The 25667-nt window shown below is 33.8% G+C and overlaps 1 protein-coding gene across 5 annotated transcripts in view; it reads left to right on the top strand.

Moving 5' to 3' along the window:
* CNTN5 (contactin 5) overlaps positions 1-25667 on the top strand; it is a 1627773-nt gene that overhangs the window by 1525071 nt on the left and 77035 nt on the right. For all 5 annotated transcript variants that reach the window (XM_074304449.1, XM_074304446.1, XM_074304445.1 and 2 more), the window contains one exon: positions 17551-17709. In XM_074304449.1, coding sequence (XP_074160550.1) covers positions 17551-17709 — 159 coding nt within the window. The remainder of the gene's footprint in view (positions 1-17550; positions 17710-25667) is intronic.

The raw sequence follows: 25667 nt of genomic DNA, 5'->3' as shown, positions 1-25667 counted from the left end.
TCACTGGCAGGAATACAATTTAAGTTGACCCTGCCTCTGATCCTAGCACTCTTTCCATTGTACTGAACTGCCTCTGGATATTAATAAGTGTTAATTAGGTAATGAATATTAATTAGGACTTAATTCACAAATAATTAATTTAAAATAAAACCTATGATAAGTGCAAATGTTTCTATTCATATGAAGTAAAAATACAAAGTCTTAAAATTAGATGGAATACAGTTTTACTTTATAAGGAAAGCATAGTATGATTGAAAGATTGCCTTGAAGGCAAGAAGGCCTAGGTTCAAGTATTACCTCTAATATATACTGACTTTATGACTTTTAGCAAATCATTTTAACCTCTCAGTGCCTAGGTAACTCTTAATATGATAGAGAAGATTTATAAAAAAAAAAAAGTTTTCTCATCTTTCCATATGAAATTCCCTATGTTAGTGAAAACACAGGTCCACTCTCTCTGGCCCATATTTAGACAATGAAACAATATGAAGATTCTTAGCTTGGGTTTGGTAATTGCTTCTCATTTTGGGGGCTAAGATTAAATTCTTGTCTTCAGTCAATTAGTCACAAATGCTATGTTAAGCCCTAGTTTCATACAAGTCTGTGGGTATATTGCAAACATATCACTCATTCACCTATGGAGGGATTTGCCTCCATACACAAGCTAGATTGCTAGATGGAGAAAATAATTTGCTTTCTTTTGATTCTTTAACTAATTTTGAACTTTTAGGGGTTTTTTTGTGGGGAAGGAGGGCAGTTTTGGGTTTGGGTTGTTTATGTTTTGGGGGTCTTTTGGTTTGTTGTTTTCTTTTTGTTTTGTTTTGTTTTGCTAATTACATCACTTAAAACTTTATAAAGTTATGCAGACTACATAAAATATTAGCTCAGATAAAAATTATTTGTTCTTCCCTCTCAAAGAGGACCATAATATCAGGGAGGTGATGCCATGACGTGCAAGTGAATAGGATTTAAGTAAGAGAGTCTGGGCAAGCACCTACCTCACTTTCCCCTCCAGAAACATCGAGATCCAGTGGCCAGACAGAGATCAGGGGGGCAGTGCAATGGGAGATCTTGGCCTTTTTAAGCTAATGTCTTCCACTGTTCCCAGTTTGACTTAAGAGTGCACTCATTCAGTGATTAAGAATAGGTAACAATTGAGACAAAAAATCTCCTCTTTGACCTAGTCCAAAATAAGTAAATAAACAAAACCAAAAAAAAAAATCCGATCTAAATAAATGAATAAATGAATGAATGAATCTGGAAAGGGAAGGCCCTAAGGATTTCTGGCCAAAGTAGAAATGATTGCTATTTACATTCAGTCTGAGTCAGTCTTCTTGATTGATCAATTGATTGACTGAGCAGATCTAAAATTACAAATACAATTTAACTAATCTGTGTGGTCTATGTTTGAGTATGTATATATGTCATTGTTTCTGTATTCATGTAAACACAGAATTAATAATTAAAGATTTTAAGATAAGTGTTGATTAACATGGTATAGAGTGCAACTGATTGAATAAAATAATTTTTCCTTTTACAATTTATCATTTTAGGATTATATGGTTACAACCTCCATTGCTCATAAAATTTTCTTAACAAAAGCTTTGACTGACTATTCCATTAAAAACATTTACATATCAAAGCATTATATTATCTTTATCCTTAAAGTTATCCAATTCACAAAATTTTTTCTATATTTTCATGATAAATTTTATGCCACTAATAGTCAGTTTTCACTTTTCACATTACTAGAATGAAATTGTCAATGATTGATTACACTGAGAAGACCTGGGTCTAAATCCCACTTCTGATGCTTACAACCAGTGTGACTTTAAGTCACCTAAAGTCTTAGGAATGAGGACTAATTAAGGAATTAGACTAGTGATTTCTGAGGCAAACTTCCTCCAGATATGATTGGATGAACTTAGATATATTTTCTAATATATTCAATGTCCAATGTCACTCCAGGAGGGAATTATTGGATATTTTTAGTTATCTTTCCAGATTTGATTGTAACTTGTGACTATATTAACTAATCAATTTTTTAGTATAGCCAAGTATCTTATTTTTCCCAAAACCAAAGAAATTGAATTTTATAAGTATATATATATGCATGTATACATATTTATATATATATATATGCATATGAATCGTGTTATCATGGTAGAATTGATGTTTCATTAGTGCAATGTGTAAATATCCAAATTATTACTAGAAGGTTTGTGTTCTGCTGATTTTCAACTACTGACATGGCCTATCTCCAGACAAGACAATTACAGAATGGTAAGTTTTTAGACTTTGCTTTAAAACTTAATTTCATTTCAACCAAAGTTTTCCTCAATGTCATTCTGAAACAATTATCTTGTTTCCTTACAGTATGAAATATCCCATATTTTTTATTTTTTTATCATTCTTCATTGAAGCAATTTCTAAGCAGATTCAATAGAGAGAGGGGAAAAAACTCACCCTTCCTGGGAAGAATCTACTCCTGCCTTTTTAAAAATTTGTTTTAAAACTCCAGATTGGCTTTTGTTCTTCTGGCAACACCTGGCAAAGGTAATGTCTCCGTTTCACTACATACTCTTTAATATGAAATTACAAAGCCAATTAATTCTCTAACGAGTTAGAGCAATCGAGGTGAAAGAGTCAGAAAGAACTCTTGAACACCAGATGAAATCTGTTATTGCCAAGAATAAGAATAGATGAACTTAGTAAAGTTAGTAAAGTTGATTCTGATTTAAATAATTCTTCCTTGTCTTTTCTAAAATATAATTGGTGTTATTTTATGCAAATAAGGCAAAAGGCAGTTAAACAGATTTGTATTCACATTTGTAATTCTTGGAAACCTGAGTTAAAGGGAAAGGAAGGGAATAAGTATATATTGTAAAGCACATATATAAACAAGTATATACATTATGTGCCAGGCACTGTTAAGTAATTTATAACTATTATCTTATTTGAGCTTTATGACAATCCTTGAAATAAATACTATGATTAGCCTCATTTCACAAATTCAAAAACAAAGGTTAAGTGCCTTGGCCAGGATGAAAAAGCTAGCTAGTAACCAGGGCTGGATTTGAATTTAGATTTTTTGATTTTTAGATTTGCTACATAGCTGCCTCTATAAAGGAATAATGGTAACTGAACATACAATAGGACTACAGAATCACATTTAGAGTAATGTGTGTGTAAGTCTCAATCTATGTGTGTAATTTAGGAAAGTTTGAAGCAGTACCTGAAAAACTAGAAAGAAATATTTTGTCTAATTTTAGAAAGGATATGCATTAAAAATGAAAATAGTTTGTAGGTAAGTTGGAAGAGGGGAAAGAGTAGATATAGACAGAATGAGTTATAGTAAGGACATTTGCAGGGTTACTTACTATGGAAAGGACAACAAATTTCCATAAACTTTGTTCAAGGCAAGAAAATGATCTATAGGATTGTACTACTGGGGGAAAAAAAAACAATTTTTGACAAGAACAAACAAGTACCCAAAAGCAAGGTATATAAAACGTTTCCTGATAACAAACACTTTATTAAGTTTTTCTGAGAGTTAGCATTCTGTCTTATATGCTGATTTCTCAAGGATTATTTTATCCTACAATAGAACTATATAATATTCATTAATATACCATGCCCCCCATTCTGATTTCTCCATAAGAACCTTTCTTTCTCAAGTCATTATTAACCTTCAATGGCTATTAAATAACCACATTAATAGTCCTTCTGAAATTTCCCAGAAGATTCAAGTCCCAAAGAATACAACATATATGTGAAGCATAAATTTGATCATTTTCTTATGAAGGCCAGAGAAGAAGCCCAATAGGCAAGCAATGGTGATCTAAAGCCCCAAATATGAAATTAGAGGGCCTGAATTTTAGTCCAATTTTGCTGCTTATTATAGTGTCTCTGTGAATTTGGGCTCATCACAGCCTCTCTAGATCCCAGGTGCCTCATCAGTGAGCAGATTGGAAGTTCTAAGCCTATGATCCTCTGGCTGAACCAACTCAGTCACTCCAAATCAATTTGCCCAGTAATTCCATTAATTTTATGACACTGTTTAACTTTCAGTGTTCCATTAAGATAATCACAAACATTTTGACTCCAAAATTATCAAGTGAATATTGTTTAACCTATGAAGATTATAAATGGATATAAAATTATTTCTTCTGCAGTCACTATAGTGAAAAATCTCCAACATAGATTTAGAGTTGGAAGGGATATTAGAAGTCAAACACAGGAAAAAACTGAAGGCCACACAGGTTATTTGACTTATATAAGGTAGAATTAGGATCCAGACCCTCTGACTTCAAATCTGATTAATGTAGTAACAAGTCATCTCAGCTCCTAGACATGCAATTATAGAAAGATTGCTTTCTTCTAGCAAATTTGCTTTTCTTGACATTTATTCCCATGAATTAAGGTCCTTCTTACGGCAGGGTTCTGTTCTCTACCCATTCCCTCCTCCAGACATATTCTAAGCAAGATTTAAAACCTTTTTTCATACTATATGGAGAATTTCTATGTAGGAGCAAAAGCCTGTGAGTTTAGGTAACAATTTTTTCATATGCCATGTTATTGAAGCTGCACAGAGCCTAGGTGCTAATGGATCAAGTTTTTTGGAGCATGTACTTGTGTAGACAAGGCCTGAGTGAAAGCATTAGGAAGAACTGTTTATGCCAGATATCCCCAAAATTCATTGCAGTTTTAAATAATTTAAATAGTCTTAAATAGCTTTAAACTTATGTAAAACTTTTGAGATCACTCTATACTTCAATTGTATTTATAGAAATTTTAATGATTGTAATCATATTATTTAAGAAAAATTTCATTCTCATGAAAATTGATAAATGTACATTTTTCTCTTATACTTTTCTATAATATCAATTTAGCAGATTGTAATCCTATTTTAAAAAAACAGACCTCATTTTTGGTCATTTCAAAGAATACCAATGCCACAAAAATAAGAGAAGCACCTTTGGGATTCTAGTTAAACATTTGGAAACAATCTTGTGTAGAACACTTAAACCTATTATTTTAGAAATAAGATTAAACCTGAAGCTATTTCATTGATTCATTTTAAATTTGCTAATAAAACTATGCCTTACTATTTTCCCTTAATTTTTAAATTTCTTTTGAAGTATTTTTTTTTGTGAAACATTAATACAAATTAAAAATAAAAAGGAAAAAAATCTGGGTTCAATTCCAACGTTTGAGCTATACTAGGTGTGTGACCCTCAACAAGTCACTTAATGTCTTAGTGCTCCAGGAAACTCTAAAACTGTATTTTAAAGAGAAAGGGTCAGTCCTTTAGCAATGAAATAGCATGTCCAGTCTAAAAAAAGAAAAAGTGAATCATTTTGTTGTTAGATTATATTTATTTCCAAATATAGCTCTCTTCCTAATCCCCAGCTATCTTTTTTGTAACAAAGTATAAAAAAGAGAAAATAAGCATTTCAACAAAATCTGTGAATAATGAACAATCGTCCTAAGAGTTTATATGGTGACTAGGTAGCACAGCAGAAGGAACACTGGGCGTGGAATCAAGAAAACTCATCTTTATGAGTTGAAATCTGGCCTCAAATACTTACTAACTGTGTGACCCTGAAAAGTCACTTAACTATGTTGGCTTCAGTTTCCTTGTATGTAAAGTGTTCTGGAGCAGGAAATGGCAAACCATTCCAATAGTTTTGCCTAGAAAATGTCCCCCAAAATGGATTCACGGAGACTCAGACATGACTGAAATGACTAGACAACAAGAATATATATATAATATTCTCTACCCATAATCCTTCACATGAATGATAAAGAGTGTGTGATTATATCTTTGGTTGTTTTTAGCATGTAAGTGCATAGATGTACAGATTTGGAATTGGAAGAAACTTTAGAGACAATCTAGTCCAACTCCTTCATTTTATTCTCAGGAACCTGAGGCCTCAAGAAGTTGACTTTTATTAGATCACTCAAGTCGTAAATGTCTGTCAGGTCCTCTGACTCCAAATTCAGAAACAGAAAAAACAAAACTACTAATATTCTTCCTCTCCTCCTCTTTCTCCTTCGTCTTCTCTTCTTCTTCCTTCTTTACCTTTTCTTCCTCCTCCTATTTTTGCTTCTTTTCATTCCCCCCTTTCTTCTCCCTTCTCATCATTCTTTCCCCCCTCCCCTAATCCTTTTTCCTCCTCTCTAATCTGAGAATTTAATGAATGCTACAAAATCATTAGCAGGCTCAGATCAACTTGGTAAATAGACATTTTCATTAATCTCAGAAAATTACGACATGAAACAAGTGCCTGAATTAAGCTTTGTTCTGGAGATTATTGGATTATATAATTATTTTTTTTCAAGCAAACTCAAGTAATAGGACTATTATTAGTAAACTTGACTTAAAATTTAAAATCACTGTTGCCTGAGATATTCCATCACCTGAGCCCCATCTGTAAATCGAAGCTAGCTTATTTGTCTCATAAACTTGGCTCCCAGAATGTTAAGGCAAACTAATAAGGAGCATTGATCACACATGCCTACACCAGATTTGTGGCATTATAAACTCTTTTCCTGTAATTCATCCATCATGGAATGCATCTGTTACAATTGATTAAGCCTCTCAGGCCACCATATTTAAGTGTCCTTACTGTAGTGTATTATCTCCACTTCTCCAAGTGAGTAAGAATATCTTCAATATTCGTCCAAGTTTATCATCAGTCTATAAGAGCAATAATCTGTCAGTCTGTGCCAACATGCTTAATTGGAATAATTCATCCCACAGTGGTATAGAAAAAATAAGTGGAAAATGGGCCATTAGCCAGAAAGAAACCACTAAGAAAGTTCCATTTCTACAAATTCCATTTTCTCATCTCTAAGTAGCCCGTTCCTAGTCAGTCAAACTCTTATGAAGCAAAATTAACTCCCTTTTCAGCCACTAAATAATTACTGATTAAACCAGTTGGTTAGAGCAGGGAATTAATCAGGCCAATTTTGTGAGTTTATGTCCATAAAGGCAGTTAATTAGTCTCTTCCATGTCCAAAAATGGCATACCTAACTCAACCCAATCATTTTGCAAAATTCTGTTAGCCACTAATCTAGCCTGAGTGTGAGGAAAAAAAATGCCAAACATGTTACTAATTGTATAACTATGACTACTACTACTTATTTTACTCCTACTACTCCTACTACTCCTACTACTCCTACTGCTACCACTAGTAAATAATAATGATAATAATAATGTGACATTTATATAATGCTTAAAGATATGCAAGAAAATCTAGATACATTACTTCATTTGAGTTAATCTACTTCACAGTACAGTTACAAGGAAGAAGTAACAAGCATATCTATAAATAAAGCTTAAGAACATACTGACAGAGGTTTAACAATATTTATAGTCATTTATTATTCTTTCTATACTAATTTTCATGGCAGAACTTTAATGAGTCATACATAATAAATAATTTAACATTTATAGAAAGCTTTCCAGAAACACTATGCCTGAGATATTGTAGCTCCCCATATAATACTTTTTTTTCAAAGATTCCTGTTATTTATCTGATCTCAGCTTTTATGTAATAGTAACTGAAGACATTAATCCTATAAAATTTGTTTCAAGTCAGTGTCTGGGTTATTCATGCTTTTTAATAAATTATTTGAATTGCTTTAATAATTTTTCCTCTTTAAACAATAAAGTATCTCTTTTTTTTCCTTTCAGATATGGTTTCTCTCAGTGGATGGACAGCATCACTTTTCTGTTACAACCTAAATACTATGGACATCTTTTAGCCATGTATAATTATTAAACACTTAGATCTATTTCATTGCCTGGAATCATTGAATAATTTTTACTTAATCCAAAGCATGTAGTTGGATAAATAGTGTCTGTATTTTCTAACATGAAAAGTTAGAATCTTTACAGGGGATATTTAGCTTGTCTCCTTGGTTTAGGCACTTAGTAATTGGAGTCAGACAAGCAAAAGGAAGCATAGAATAGAGGCAATTATTTCAGGCATACAGTCCACTATTATGCCTTCTTGCTGTATATTTAGATGTTTGAAATGATAAAAATTTGGAGATCATGAGATATATGATGTCATCAATTCTCTCAGCCTCTTGAATACCCACAAGCTTTAGACTTCATAATACACATTTAAAATATGTCAGTTCTCAAAACGTTTTTGATCTGTGACTACTTCTCTTTCAAATTAAGCTTTATTCAAATTAATGAAATTAAAGTTCTTAATGAATGAAACATCAAAAAGAAAATGATGATATTAAAATTATTAATGGAAAATACAAGTGTATATTATAATATTATATTATTATATATTGTCATATTATAATAAAAAATTAAGCATTTATATAGTTCTTTAAGGTTTAAAAAGCACTTTACAAACATATCTCATTTGGTTGGGAGAAGGTATGAGAAAATTGAGGCAAAAAGAGCATAAGTGATTTGCCCAGGATCACACAGTAAGTGTGTGAAATAGGAACTGAACTCAGGTCTGCCTAATTTAAGTCTAATGCTGTATTAATTGATATTATCAGACCAGACAGGAACCACCTGGCAAGCTCAGAGTATATTCCACTGATCCAAAAACCGTATTTACAGAACTATTGCTATGGTGTATTATTAATGGTAATTTGCTCACCAATTGTCATAATTTGCATTTGTTTTGGAAACCATGGTAATCCCCAGATTTCAAAGTGGGGATGGGAGAAACTCAAGAGTTTCACCAGGAGGTTTCTGTCCCTCTGTTCCATAATTCCTAATGGTCTCCTTCAAATGCTAATGGAAATTTAAAAAAAATACCTTCCCTCAATTAAGCAAAGAGACAAGTATAGACAGAACACATAGTGATAAGAGTAAAAATAATAAATAGTATTATATAAGGCTCTGTAAATAATAAGTAGCCAGTATAATATAAAGGTTCTACTTTAGGAATTACACAGTATCGGTTTTGTAAACAGCCAGTCTACTGGTTACCATTTTCCACATATATTTTGCCACATATATGTAGTCTCAGAAATTACAAAATGTTAAAAAACAAATACCTGACCTTTATCTGCTAAACTGGATTTTTACACATGTATAACCCAAATATTCCGGCCAAAATTTTATTTTAGGAATTTTCTGTCTACACTTATCTGATTCAGTAATTGACAGCTCTATCCCTCTGAGCATACTCTTGCATGCCTTTTCCTTCAGAATGCATCTACAAGAACTGTTTTCTTTTCATGTTGCATGTCTGTTTTTTAGTCAATTGACTTTAAAATACAATTACATCAAGATATCTTGACTTATTTGCTATTGTTATTTTAAGTGGTTTGTCAATGATTTTCATGTGAATTGTTTTTAAATCATATGAATTTAATTTTGCCCTTAAGCCACTTTGAAGAAAGCAGAGACCAAACCAAGTAAAAATTAAATTCCAAATGAACAGAATAATACTAAAACAAATAAACAAAAAGCATTAGAACAGCATGTTCTCAAATCAGAGAGGGTATGAATAGCTGGTTTATTTTCATAAAAACAGAAAGATTGTTTGACCAGGAGAATCAGTCCCAAGCTTAATGGAATACTTGTGTCTACATATTACACCAAGAATCAGCCCCCTCACCTCTTCCCACTTTTTAGATTTCCAGTTTAGTATTCCCATATAAGATGAAAATATTTATATACATCTAGGAGAAAGGGAAAGAAACAGGAAGATAAATGAGTTGCAGAGTGCTTGAGAGCAGCAAAATGACACCCTACAATCAATCAACAAATTCTTATTAAACATTGACTATGCTCTAGGCACTCTACTAAGTACTGAAATGCAAGTAAAAAAATGAGGTAAACCTACTTGCAATAAGCTCACATTTTATAGATAACAAATACATAGAAAAATATATACACACCAATATAAAGCATATAAAATAATTCAGTACAAGAAATGGGCGAGTGTGGGTGCTAATAATTTAAGAGTTTGTACAGAAAATATCACCTGAACGTCATCTTTTGGAGATACTCTTTGAGGCAAAGGTAAAAAGGGAATGCATTTCAGGTATGTGAGAAAGTTACTACCAAAGCTGTGATAGAAATGGACTGCAATATATAAGGTGCAGAGAAAAGTTTGACTAGGTCACAGAATGGAGTGAGAAAGGAGTTAAGTGAGCCTGAACAGAAAGAAGGGAACTAAATTATATGGAGACCTAAAAACCAAACACAGGAGCCAAGATGCAATAATAAGGCAAAGCCAGATAAAATCAATAGGTTTCCCTTTTCTTGAAAGTCCACTCAGATCCCTATACAGCAGTCTTTGAAGACTTAGTTGTCACCACAGACTTTTATGTGCTATTATAAATAAACTCTTATTATTAAGATTAAATGTCTTTTGTGTTCATTAGCCCATTATTCATTATTTAAGAAATTCATCATTCTACTCTATGTCAGGAAGACACCAGATTCTCAGGCTGGCACCAAGTGCCAAATCCCAAATTCATTTTGCCACTCTGCCAACCTATTTCCCATTATAGTATTCTTTATGACCCTTTAGGATAAATCCATGACAAATGATTAGGAATCACAATATGGGGGGAAAAATAAACAGCCCTCTAACCTCCTAGCCAAAAGAACTATCTATGTGAATGATCAAAAGTTCATATTAAATTAAAGGAGTAATTAAATGAATTTTAATTCAATATTGGCAAGTATTTGCATGATTAGCAAGTTAGCTGTGTTTTAAATTTATGAAAGATAGCAGAATTCTTTAATCAGATATGAGAAAAATTGGTTCCACTTATATAATTGGCTACATTTAAACATATAACTGAAATAATATTTAAGTGCTAATATACTAGTCATTGTCAGAGCACTGAATTTGGAGTAAAATTGGTTAGTTTGCTTGGTATCAAGGTTTGCTGATCATTGCTCTGCTACTTACTCTATGACCTTGACCAAACTAGGCCTTGTTTCTTCACCTGTAAACTAAGGAAGTTAAAGTAAGATGGCCTATGAGTTCATTACTACTAATTCCTTTATAAAATGAAGAAATTAGATGAGATGACCTTTTGCGACTCCAAAGTTCTAAGATTCAATTCAAAATTATTCAGCTAAATTATGATTTCTTATCTCAGTATCATGACATCAGAATAACAATGAGAATTCTTGAGGTAATAAAGTTTATTTTGTGCTTGTGTGAATTTATGTGTATTTTTAATTTGCTCCCTTTACAAAAATCAATTTTCTAAAAAAAAAAAAAAAAAAAAGTAAAAAGACATTCTCTTTCAAGAGGAGAAAACTATTCCCAAGATAAACATTATATCCATGAGATGAATTGATATAACTAGTGATGTACTCAGACTTTTATTCAATATAGATTAACTGTATATAATAACTGCTAGTGGATAGTCCACAAGATCATGGCATCTTCACCAATATTAAGTACATCACAGGGTATTTACTAGTGGTCATTTTTTTGAAAAAAAAAAAAAAAAAAAAAAAAAAAGCTGACTAAGGAAAATTTGAGCAGACTTTGAACTCTTACCCTGAATTGTATGTTCTCAAATAAAAATTCGATTTTGGGGGTCCTAAATAATAACCCCAGGGAGAAAAGCTTCCCAGCTTAACTGTCCAGCTGACACTATGAATGATTATAGCTCAGCATAAAATTTAATGAGATTTTCACTAAGTGAGTGGCATCTGCATAGCTCTCAGGTCCTGGCTAGTTGTCATATATTTTTCATCATGGAAGCATTCATCTCTTATTAATTCACTTTTAAAGGTGCCCTGTGTTAACTAATAAAGCCTCACCAAACTTTAACGCTGAAAAAGAATTAAACATTACCAATAAAGGCAATCTTTATAGAGGCTTAAAATAAGAATGCGTGGTCTATTATAAATTTTACATAAATTTCAAACAGAATTCTGAGTATTTTGAATTTATGGATATTCTATATATAGTATGTTTCTGAAGGGGGTCTTTTCTCTATTAAAAAGAGATTAAGTACATACCACAAATATGAGCATATACTCTATAATATGAACTTAGATATTTTCTTCTACTACTTGCATAAATGTCCTAGAAGCAGAGATTTAGTCATACAAACACTTGTAATATAATAACATTTGTATAATACTATAATATTTTCAAAGTACTGTGCAATTATTGTCTCATTTAATCCTCATAAACTTTAAGATTAGCTGCTATTAGTATCTTTATTTTACAGATGAAGTAACTGAGGTAGCCAAAAAAGGAATGACTTTTTCAGATTTACACAGATCTAGTAAATAGGATAGGCTCATATCTTGCTGACTCAATATCCAGGACTGTATCCACTATATTACCTAACTACCTGCCATAGAGGAAAACTAATTGGAAGTCAGAAGATTCATTTCCAGGTCTTCCATTTACTGAATGATTTATATATGAGCCTTGATTTTTCTATCTGTAAAATGCAAATAATAATACTGTAGAACCTATGTCATAGAACTGGTTTAAAGAATCAGAGAAACAATGTATACAAAATATTCTATAAATTATATTGTCATCATCTGATAGTTTCCCTTAGAGCTTACTTTGAAAAAATTTAATGAATATGTATGTATATATATATATATATTTGTTAAATGTAAATACCTGTTTATCAAGCATAAGCTATATTTCAACATACAAAATTTTAATAATAATTTGATTGAAAATTATTAAATAAAAGACAATTTCACTTTGTACTCTACCTAATAGGGTTTGTATGTTATTGAAATATCCAAAAGCACTCTATTAGAAAGTAGTCCAATTGCATGAACTCCAAGATGAGATTCCTACCATTGCTCTAAAATTCTAGTCATATTTCAATAAGTTAACTAGTATTTATTAGTATAAGCTATATGCCAGACACCATATTAAGCACTAGAGATGCAAAGAAAGTAATAAAAAAGTCCCTACTTTAAAGGAAACCATGTTCTAATGGAAGAGAAAGAAATCAAATAGCTGTGTACAAACAAGATATATGTAGAAGCTATATGTGGAGCCGTCTGAGCTCATATCTGTCTGATAAATCACAGCTGGACACAGTGAATCTTGACTTCAATGTAGTGATGCCATTGTGGTCCTCTTCAAGAATGAAGGACAGCAACCAACCAAAAAGAAAGTAGATATAATCAATAAAGTTAAGGCACTAAATTTAAGGAGAACCAGGAAAATTTTCTTATAGAAACTAAGATTAATTGAGACTTGAAGCAATTTAGGAAACAAATTTGATGAAAGAGTGTGTCCCAGCATAGAGGAAGGCCAACAAGAAAAAAATAAGAGTAGGTGGGGACTCTTTACATCATTACCATTCTTTTGAATTTAGAGTATTCATTTCCTTTACCAATAAATTTGTAGGAGCACAGATCTAGAGCTGGAAGATATTATAGAAGTCATGTTTGAATCCCATCATTTTTCAAATAGGCAAATTGATATCCAGGAAAGTTAAGTGTCTTACCAATAGTCACATGAGTAGGAAGCATCAGAGGCAGGATTCAAACTCAGACCCTCTGCCTCCAGAGCCATTGGACCACAATATACTTGAGGATATTTTGTTAGTTAAGTTATTGTGTAAATTTTCCAGTAGGAACTTCTGCTCTAAATTTATGCCTACAGAATTTCACAGGTACTTACACCATGTTGAATTATTAAGCCTTCTCCACTAAGGTAGTTTTCATATACTTTGTGTATCTTACTTGCGCCTACTTGTTTAATTGTTTCCTCTATTAGAATGTAATCTCCTTGAAGGCAGGAACTTTTTACCTTTCTTTATCAGGGACTTAGCAGAGTGTAGCACATGATAAGAATCTCATAAATACTTGTTGACTGATTCAACTCAATTTTCAACTTATATTTATCAGCTATGGTCGAACCATATTGATTGAATATAATCATATACTTGAAAGGAACTTTAAAGTCCAGTCCAAAATTTTATATTTCACTCTAGAGAGAAAAACTTCAATAACATTCCTGACACATTTAACCAGGCTTAGAAGGAAGAAATTTTAAATGGGATTCTTTCACTAAAAGCATGGTGCTATAAGACCTATTGTACACTTAAATAAACATACATAAAAACTTAGAAAGATGTCTTAAAATAGATTTTTCATCTTTACTGTGAAGTGTCAACCATACCAAAAATATTTTGATACAATAAGCAAGAAGCAATTATAGTAATACATATTCCAAGTGGTAGGTAAATTGGCACAGTATGTAGTGATATCTATGACAAATATTTCAGAAATGTTGGTGTGAAATACTTTAGAGACAGAGAATTAGTACATAGATCACTATATATTTTATTTCTTTAAATCTAAAAAATTAGTTTAACATTTGATACTGTCTAAATCACATCTGTACATTTATTGGATACATGGCATCCTACTATGTCCTTTTGGTTTTTAACTGTGGTAAAAACTATGATAAACAATTGTATCAGCACATAGTTGACGCAATTTGATCATTAACACAGAGGGAAGAGCTTGATTGCAATTCTGGAGATCAGTCTTGGGTTTTAATAAATGCTCTCATCCCATGTCCCTATTAGTGCTTTCTCCATTCTCAGATATTCCCAGAGCATTTTTTCATTTGTTTTCCTTAGCCTCTTCCCTCCAGCATGCTCAACTATAAATATATCATCACCCTCTAGGAGATTACAAGCTTCTCCAGGGCAAGGACTATTATATTTATGTCTTTGTTATCTTCAAGACTGTGATGCTTAACAAATATTTGTGAAATTGTATTGAATTGCTGTAGCATCAGAATAACATTACTGGAGGGATTTACTAACAACAATAAATCTAGCTCCTGCTATATTCAGGGTATTTGAGACTCTACTTTAGGGAAGACTATTAAGACAATTATAATATATTTAGCAAATGTTTTATATACATTGGCTCATTTGCTCCTCATGAAAGTCTGCAAAGCAGGTGGTACAAGTGTTGTTTTCCCCATTTTACTGATGGGAAAAGTAAGGATAATTTAGTTTACTCAGAAAGTAGAAGAACCAGAATTTGATCACAGCACTTTTCAGGCTTTATTTAATCTGATCTAAAAGGCAGAATTTCGTTCATTATCTTTTCATTAATATAGATCCCAGTCTTTTTCATTTTTGTACAGGTGATATACATGTTTTCCTAGGAATTCTCTACAAAAGATTTAGCCAACATACTGGATCTTTTTTTTTTTTTTCCTGTTTTGTGATTAATGGTGCAGCATTTGATAAACTTTGGCATTATCCAGATTTTCTTTTCTTATAAACTATTCCTAGGAAACCCTTAAAATATGTAATTTTTATTTTTTGATACTTTATTTTTTATTAATTTTATAATTATAACTTTTTTTGAAAGTACATATACATGGGTAATTTTGTACAACATTATCCCTTGCACTCACTTCTATTCCGAATTTTCCCCTCCTTCCCTTTACCCCTTTCCCTAGATGGCAGCCAGTCCCATATATGTTAAATGTGTTATAGTAGAGATATATAATTTAAAAAAAATACATCTATTGGGTTTTAAACTCTTCAAATTTTTAAATATTTTTTCAAACACTTATTTTTCTCTCTCTCACCCATCCTATCTATTGGGCAGAGGTGGAGAGAGGGCAGAGGGGGGCAAAAAGGAGAAAAAAATAAGAAAGAAAGGGAGTTTGGAAGTGATGGGCATAGAGGCAAGAAGATAGGTTTAAATCCAACTTCAGACATATACTATCCATGTGACCCTGGGCTTAACCTCAGTATGCCTTTGTAAACAGCAAGTACTTTGCAGAGTTGTGAGAATCAAATAAAAAAATATTTGTAAAATACTTAGCTCAATGTTTGGCACATGTTAGATACTAATAAATGTTTGATTTTCCCTTTCCTTCCTTTTTTCCTTCTTTCCTTTCTTCCACCAAGTGATGATTTTCCTTGGGCCATAGAAATTTGTGAATATCATTTACCAATATAAGGAGGAAAGAGCATCTATGGTGGAGGAAACAATTACAGATCCTTGAAGTAAACTGCTGTTCGTAGTAACACTATTGTACCATGGAAGAAAATCAATGATAATATGATGTTCAAAAAGTTATATTAATGAAAGGAAAGAATTGTTCTCAGTAAGACTTAATCTTCTAAAATTCAAGCTGAATGCATGCTGCAAACAAACTATAACTAGTCACCTCATACATAAACATCATTTTACATTCTCTTTATATTGGAAGTATTAATTTTAGAACAAAGACCTAGGAGTAAAAATATCATTTTATTTTAGTGTCATTGGTAGCTTTTGACTTTTTTTTGCCAATAATTTCCCGATATTATACACACACATTCTAACCCTCCTTTACACAAAGAATAACAGTGACTTGCAAAAGTCATAAAACAACCCTATCAGATAGCATATGCGACATTCTGCATCCATAATCATCCTTTGCCAAAGATATGCTTCATCATATGTTCTCTGGAACCACCAAAGCATTATTTTTAAGGGAAAACTATCTTGCATCATGTCATAGTAAGAAAATATTCCAAGTATCTCAAAAGATTTGCATGTGTAAATCAATTGTGTGCTAAAAACAAAATTTCAGCTGGTTTGTAAATTCATTCATTAGAGTCATGTTTATCCTTTGGTTATCTCTGTTTCTTTGTTTCAAAAGGCTTCTATTATAATCATTGAGCTGATTAGTAAGATAAAAAGTGCTTGATGATCACAAGTACATATGAATTGCTGACAGGCAAGCATTATCATGATTGAAGAGGTGACCTTGGATTCAGGAAGAGCTTATTTCAAATGTATTCTTGCTGTATGATCCTAGGCAAGCCATTTAATCACTGGGACCAGTCTAGGATTACAAATTGCAGATGAGTTGCTAGTTTGTATCAGTAGAAGAAATTCCCAGATTAAAACCATAGAAAGCCATATAAGACTTCCATTCTTAGCTTTCACAAAAGAGTCCTTACCCTTTGATATTTTCCCAAAATAAAATTTTAGTAAGAGCTATGGTCATTCTTAAAGTTAATACATAATTGGACCCTAAATAATAGATGGACTAATAGCAAATCCCCATTTATAGGCATTAGCCCAACATCAGTTCTCTATCTGTAACACTTCACGTATCATGTGTTGACAATGTCTTAATGAAATCCAAAATTGTTTTTATTCCTAAGTGCTTTGCTTCAATCACCTTTAACTGCTGATTCTGTAAACTATGAGCTCCCTCAACAGCATTAGTCAATATTGGCATTTATTTTCTGAGCTTTGCTTCTCATTCTTTTTCTTTTACTGTGAAATGTGATGTTAATTGGTACTTGCCTCAAAGTATACAGTGAGAGACCAAATCAAATCTATAATTAATTTACCCCAGAAATCATGAACACCAACTGTATCCCATGACTTGTTCTGTCAATGTTGGTTATTAAATATGTATTTCATTAAGGTGATTATATCCTTTGATCAAGCCCTTCTTGGAAATGCATCTCTTTGTCATGATGACTCAATTAAGATTCACAAAATTATTTCCCTAAAGCTGCATTTCTCTAGAATTTTATTTCTTGCTGTTTGCCTATAGGTCCTCCAGGTCCCCCTGGAATTGTAATTGTTGAAGAGATCACAGACAGCACAGCCACCCTGTCCTGGAGTCCTGCTGCAGACAACCACAGCCCCATTTCTTCCTATAATCTGCAAGCTCGAAGTCCTTTCTCTCTTGGCTGGCAGACAGTAAAAACAGGTAAGAGGGGCTAATGAAATTAAAAAAAAAAAAAAAAAGAGAAGGGGGAGGAGAAAAAGAGAGAAGGAAGGAAGGAAAGGAAGCAAGGGAAAGAAGGAAGGAAGGAAGGAAGGAAGGAAGGAAGGAAGGAAGGAAGGAAGGAAGGAAGGAAGGAAGGAAGGAAGGAAGGAAGGAAGGAAGGAAGGAAGGAAGGAAGGAAGGAAGGAAGGAAGGAAGGAAGGAAGGAAGGAAGGAAGGAAGGAAGGAAGGAAGGAAGGAAGGAAGGAAGGAAGGAAGGAAGGAAGGAAGACAAATGAAAGAATATGCTAAGTGTTTATGATGTTCAAAGCCCTTTGCCAAGTGCTAGGAAAACAAAAAAGTAAACCAAAGTAGTTCCTGCTCTCAGGAAGCTCACATTCTAAAATGGGGAAACAAGACATATAGAAAGTTTCAATTGCAAGTCAAATACAAAGATGGTAATGCATCTTAAATGTCATTTCTATTAATAAAGCATAGTGTTTTATGATACGGAACCATTAGATGAGCTGGAAGCAATACCCATAATTTAAGGACATACTTAAGGTTTGCCTGTTTATTGGTGGCAATTGGCTCAAACTAAGGATAGAGGGGATGGGGGTCCCCTTCTCCACAATATTTGTTCCTTTTGTTCATAGCTGTAAGTGATGGTGGTGGTGATGTTGGTATGTGGGGGGGGGGTAGGGGACGGGATTGATAAGAGAAGAGGGCAAGAAACTCTCGGACTCAAAGTTCTGGCTCTCTACCAGGATCTGAAGGGAAATACTTTGACTTGTCTGGCAAATGCTGCCTCCTGTTTTTTGCCTCAGGGTGAATTGCTGCTTAAGATAGACCACCAATCAAGAGACCTGAATTAACTGGGAGTCATGGAAACTAAGCTAGTAAAATAAGGATGCTCTTCAATATTTCTATGAATATTTACTGTTGTTTTCCTGTTCTCATTTCCATCATACTGAAAGCATAAGCACACATAAGAAGTGCTAACTCCTTTTGGCTAGAGGAAGTTCTTAGATCCACTTAAATAAACAACTTACCTGAGAAGTTTTGCATTAATCCTTCGGCAGGATGGGGAAACAATTCTGAGTTCTTTTACTAGTGAGAAAAAAGCTCAGGTGATTTCAAGCTAAAAAGGCTTCAGCTGTGATCTAATTATCTGGATGACAGATTTTTTTGCTCTTGCAAAAGTTAGCTATGTAGAGATTCATCTCCAGTAAGTTAACTTCCAGATAAACTATTTTTTGGCCAAATTTATTCATGAAATGGACAATTTAAAATATCCCTCAATTCTTTTCAATCCTCTTCTTCTTCCATAATGATGCTTTCTTCCATAAAGTTAGAGAAAGGAAAGCAGGGCATTTAAAAACAGTGCTTATGCTTCAAACATTTATTTAACTTTTTTGATTCTTAATGAATAATCTTTAATACACTGTAAGAGCAAGTGAACCACATCTCCATTGATATTTTTACCGTAAATGAAAGCATTTCTTAGAAGAGCTTAACTAATGAGAAATAGTCACCCTAATAAGTGGTCTGAAAGGGTCCAAAAATGATTTCAGTAAACAAACACAAACATATTCTCTTTTCTATTCAGAGACATAACAAAAGCAACATTGGTTTAGAATGCATATTATCTTTAAAAACAAAATGGATGAAGGTATACAAACAAAATTACCACAAAGTGGGAGGGGAAAATTGGTTGAGAAACTAAGCCTGTAAAGAGTTTGATATGAAATTCAGCTAAGCCAGATCATCCTAAAAAATAATTTGTATATGAAAACAAGATGTATCTTTATTTTATTTAATAACTTACTTGTAGAGGTCATAGTCATTGGGGGAACTCTGGATAAGTTGGGCTCTGGGTGGGCTCCCTATCTCCCCTAAGGTCTCTCCGCCTTCCTGAGAAGTCAGGGGACAGTGACAACTGGTGTTGAGATTGAAGCAGAGTGATACCAGGTGGCAAACTACATACAATAGCAAGTTGTTTATGTGGTCCCATGTGCACAGTGTTGTTTTTGTTACCTTATATAAAGGGGAAAGTCCTTGAAATAAACAGACTCCATTTTTCCACCATCCTTGGGAGTCCGGCCTCATCACTTCTCCACAAGAAAGCATATTTAATCACCCCAGTGTGAGGGCTCTGGAAAGCAACAGCACATTTTGTCACCCCAACTTGAGGGCTCTAGAAAACAGGACACAACATGTATCTTACCCAGAGTTCCCTCACTGACTGTGACCCTCTACATCTCGCTCTTTTCTTTGTTTTAATTGAAGCAGGTATATACTAGTGGTTAAATCCCTTCCCATGGGAGGAATCACACAGGCAATTTGTAATATCATACAAGCAAGTAATAACATAACAATATGAATAAACAAAATACTATAAAGATTTCCATGAGACCCACAAGGAAGATAGAAAATAACACAATCACACATATACCTCCTTCTACAGCTAAGAAATAGTCCAAAAGCAATCTATTGTCCATCACTTCATGTGTCAGGGAATCTAATGATTCTTGCAGGTCTTGAAGTCCTGCATCAGTCTTATTGAGAATTATTTTGATGTTCCTTAGTACACAAAAGATTAGCTGCCAGGCTCCTCAAGTGGTGCACACAGTCATCGATGGAACCATCTGATGCCTCAAGGGTCTTCCCCCACTCCGTCCTTTTTCAATGTACAAGATGAACATGGCTCTTTGGCACCTATCAGGTTCCTTCTACATCCGTAGAGATATAAGCAAACCCTCTCCCCCAAGCAGTTAGCCTATGTGGTCCCTTCCATTCACATTTTCTGGATCTTTCCATATCACTTGGAAATTATCTAAAGATAGTGGGGCTCCTCAAATGGAACACTGCCTTCCTGTGGGTCATAAAACCTGTCTGCTGGAACCAGTGCATCTCCATCAAAAATCAAAAAAAAAAATTTTAATACATAAAGTTAAATGTAGAAGTTCTTTAGAGTCATCTGTGGCTCCCCCTCTCTTTTAATTTTGGAAGAGTATCTTTTTTATTATTATAGCATATGCTCATATTATACCCATATACATGGGTAATATTTCAATACTGTCCCTTGCAATCACTTCTGTTCTAACTTTTTCCTTCCTTCCCCTCTACCCTTTCCCCTAGATTGCAGGCAGTCTCATACATTTTAAACATATTAAAGTATATCTTAAATATAATATATGTGTACATATTTATATAGTTCTCTTGTTGCATAAGTAAAATCAGATTTAGTGAAATAAAAATAACCTGGGAAGAAAAACAAAACTGCAAGCAGTCCACATTCATTTCCCAGTATTCTTTCTCTGGGTGTAGCTGGTTCTGTCTATCACTGATCAATTGGAACTGAATTGGATTTTCTCATTGCCAAAAATATCCACCTCCATCAGAATTGATTGGAGGAGGGTCTTGATCCTGGATTCTGTTGTTGGGAGTCAAAATCTGGATAAATATCACCAAATTGCATTCCAGGAGTATATCAGTAGGCCTGAATTTTTTCACTGATTAAGGAACACTGTTTCACCCATACAGGTGTATTAATTTTCCATTGAATGGGAACAGGTGAGAGTGCTGGCAGGCCTTCTACAGCAGCCCTGCCTAAAAAGCCTAAGTACTTAATTGTTTCCTAACTGTTATAAGATGTCTCCTCCTCATAGATTGATGGGGAACCTTTTTTTTTTAATACACTAAAAAAAGGAGCAAAATTTCCTGCTATATCCCCAAACCTCCACCCCAAAGGGATAGCATCAAGTTCCCAGCTGCTAGTGCAAATGGTGTCACTATCCCTCCCACTCCTTCCCCTCCAGCCCATGAAGGCAGAGTTGAGGGAGGAAGGTCAGGAAATGGGGAATACCCTAAGGATACATATCAGGTTAGGCAGAATTAAAAATGAGCTTTGAAGGTGAAAAGCAAGCTCCTCAGGAAGGTACTTAATATATTTAATTCCCTTTCTGCCCAACAAGCAATAGTACTTAAGATACTTAACTTTCTTCTCTCCCAAATGGCAATGTCCTGTAAACCTCCTAGAGCAGTAAAAAGCACTATAAATCAGTAAAATACTATAAAAACTTCCTTACCTCTGTCCCACATGCTGTACCCTCCACCGCTACAGGAACCAACCCTCTGCTTGTTTTTCTCCTCATACTTCCTGGTTTGACCACCCAAGTTAAAATCTCCCCTCATTTTAAAACTTGTAGGATTCCTTAAAACCAATTTTACTTCATTGTATTCACTTAGTTGTTCTCCCACTAACTGCCTATATCTAGCTCCAAACTCTCCTTCTTACAAAGCAACAGAGACTTGCACTCTAGAGCATCTGAGAACTTGGGTGATCAGCTTCTGAGTTACCAACAAACCTTGCTTCTCTGTTAACCTAAGGAAGCACACTTCATACTTCCCTCTGAAGGAGGCTCTTTTCTTAGTATTTTCCTCATTTCGGTTGAAAAACTAAAATGACTAGATTAGCCCTTACTGATTCTTCCCACATGCCTATTTCTATACTTACCCTTCCAGGTCGTGGGGAAGTCTCCGCTGAACTCCCCCGATTGCAACAGTTGAGCTGATTTGTATAGGACTTCAGCTAGAGCCCCACATTTGGGCAACAAATGTTGTGTCCTGCTTTCTAGAGCCACAAGTTGGGGTGACAAAGCATACCATACTTTATAGATACACACACACACTGGGGTGGTTAAAATATACATTCCTAATGGAGAAGTGATGAGGCAAAACTCCTGAGATTGGTAGGAAAAAAAATGCAGTCTGTTTATTTCAAGGACTTTCCCCTTTTATCTAATGTAACAAACATAGCACTGTGCATATGGGACCACGTAAACAATTTGCTCTTGTATGTAGTTTGCCACCTGGTATCACTTCCACCTGGTATCACTCTGCCTCAATCTCAACACAGGTTGTCACTGCCCCCTAACTTCTCAGAAAGGCCCAGAGCCCTTAGGGGAGATGGGGAGCTGAACCAGACACTGTCAGCAGGTTCCCTCTGGGCTGGAGGGTCTTATACCTAACCCAGAGTTCCCCCACTGTGAGCCTCTACACTTACTTGTTGAGGGTAATAAAGGTAGTGGAACATTATTTAAAGTGTGACACCTCAGTAATTATTTGAGCAAGTGACAATGATGCTTAAGAAGATGAAATCTGAAAAAGTGATCAGATTTTTGGACAGCTAAATCAAACAACAAAAACCTGGGTTGAGTCATAAGATCTTGAGTCCTAGCTACTTACTTGCTGTGTGGCATTGAGCATTTAAATTTCCATCTGTTTATCAATTTGCTCTTAGCAACATGATCTCTAAAGTGCTTTTTAAGTCTCACATTTTTAATTCTGTGATATACAAAGAATTATCTGATTTAGGAAACACTAAAGGCATTCCTTTTAAGGTCTTTGCAGGAAATCTCTTTTCAAGGATTACTGATAAAATGGCTGGTGACTTCAAGCCTGGAAGGTTGGATTCAAATCTCATCCCAGATACTTATTAGCTATTGCAACTGTGGGCAAATCAATTGAACTTTCTTAGCTTCAGTTTCCTTCTCTAATATATGGGGACAGTAATAGCTATAGCTGTTACCTTAGAGTTGTGAAGCTAACCCAAGTTAAGACATGCAAGTAACTTAGTAACCCTTTGATGACCACATAAATATCAATTGTCAATTTAAAGTTATGAAAAATTGAAGAAGATTCTAGAAGAATGAAAAATCACCCAAAGTATGCTCCTAAAAAAATTAAAAATAAAGGGTAGCAAAGAAGATATCAACCACTACAATGTAAACCTACTTTTTCACCTATTTAGAACTTTTGTAAAAGTGGTCTATGGATATTTTGATGGTATTCTTAATTAAAACATAAAAAAGAACAAAAAGCATTTTGTCAGTTTTTAAAATTGAAGGTAGCTTCTTTCCAGTGATAAAATTGATCACAAAGTTTAGGCTCTTAGATGCCATTATGTCTATTATTTGTAGATATTTTTAAAAAATGGACCCATTAGAAAAGCATTTCTTTTTTTCTTAAAGACTCTCCTTAAACAAAATTTCTTCTGCATGTGAGAATACCATGAGTCTACAACAGAAGGAGTTATAGGAATGACTTTATTTATTATTGATATTAAGTAAGTCATATGATCCAGTTTGCATAAACTTATTTGACTTGCTAATGTTGTAGAGAAATCCTACAGTCATAAAGTCGAGGTTTCCTACTGATGACACAGTTCTGTGAATACTTCTTCTATTTGCAAATGACATTTTGCTTATTCTGTAATACCCTGAACTCTGAATAGACTTCTCAATGAAATTTCCTGGAACTTAAAAGTGTTCAAAAACCTCTGGCCACATGTCTAATGAAGAATAACACAGTTAGTAATTGTTCTTTCTGACTGTTGATAATTGTCCTATGTGTTAATAGGCAGTATTGTCCTCAGGCTTTCCTCTCAGGTAACCCTGAAGTTAAACGTTCTATGTAAGTGCTTTCTAGGCAGATCCCATCTCTAGATCAATATCTAGAGTTGCCTCACTTGCAACATCAAGTTAGTTTTCACTACATGTAGAGTTCAATACTTCAGCATGTCACCATAAGGCTGAATGCCTATGGGCATCTCTGAAGAGAAAGTGATCTATCCAGAATACCAAGGATTTATAAATGGGGTACAATGCATACTTTTCTCCCCAGGGAAGTCCAAAGTTTCATGATAGTTTCATAAGACTAGGTACCTGTGTACAACTGTAATGACTGGGTATTGACTCTCAAATAGAGTACTGAGTCTAGAGCCAGGAAGTCCTGAGTGCAAATCCAACCTCAGGCACTTACCAGCTATGTCACCTTGTTTTCCTCAGTTTCTTCATCTATAAAGTGGAAATAATAAAGCATCTACTTCTACTTGTTGTGAGGATCAAATGAGATGATATTTGTAAAAAGTGCTTACACAGCTTTTGGCACATAGTGGGAGCTATATAATGTTTATTCTTCCTTCTCTCCTGGTAAGCACTAGAATGGTCAGACAAGGGTTAACAAATTCAGGATTGTGTCCCTTCTCAGAACAAAGAAAAGCCCTCAGCCATAGGATGATACTATGATTCAAAGGAACAGTGACTCAGGAAAAGATAGGACTCTGCTGAAAGGAAAGAGAATTACATTGATTGCTTATGGATCACTTTTAAACTTTATTTATTTTCTACAATATTTATGGGTTCTTAGGAATTCTGTTCTCAATGTTTTCTATAGGGTGAAATAAAGGTTCTACTGTACCAGCTACACCCACCCACAGATTATATACACATATATAGATACATGGTATATATGTATGTATATAGATAATATATTCATATATGTCTATATATACATGCTTATATATATACTTATGAAGATATTGTATGTATATTAATAAATATACAACATACAAATGAATGTATTTATATATACATACATATACACATGAGTGTGTATATGTATATACATACTATATATATGTATATATATATTATATATATAAATGTACATGTTTAATGTTTATTTTATTTTGAATACTTGTTCAGAACTAAGACCCTTTATTCCATATCTATAAGGATTTAGATATTTAGATTTTAATTGTATTCAATCTCAACTTCAAGATTTCTTAGAAACTCTGGACATATAAATCAAAAAAAGACTGATTTGGTAGATAGTAGCAAAAATCAAAACCAGTTCAAGCTGAGCATAGTGGCACAAACTTATTTTACTAAGTTTACTAAAGGAGACTGAGACTGCTTGAGTTCCAGAGCTTCAGTAAGGCTTAAGGCAATTGTCTGACTTCAACATGATGAGCCGCCAAGAAAGAGGAAGCTGTCATGTTGCATAAGAGGGGCAATGCAGTGTAGACTAGAAATAAAGCAGGTCAAAGCTTTCACTCCCATCAGCTTTGCTTCCACTCAGGAAGATGTAAAGACCTAATTTCAGAACAATAACAA

This window comes from Sminthopsis crassicaudata, chromosome 3 (genome assembly GCF_048593235.1).
Source record: "Sminthopsis crassicaudata isolate SCR6 chromosome 3, ASM4859323v1, whole genome shotgun sequence".
Taxonomy (NCBI): domain Eukaryota; kingdom Metazoa; phylum Chordata; class Mammalia; order Dasyuromorphia; family Dasyuridae; genus Sminthopsis; species Sminthopsis crassicaudata.
Note: the sequence above shows the minus strand (reverse complement) of the source record. Positions and strands in the feature narration are given on the sequence as shown.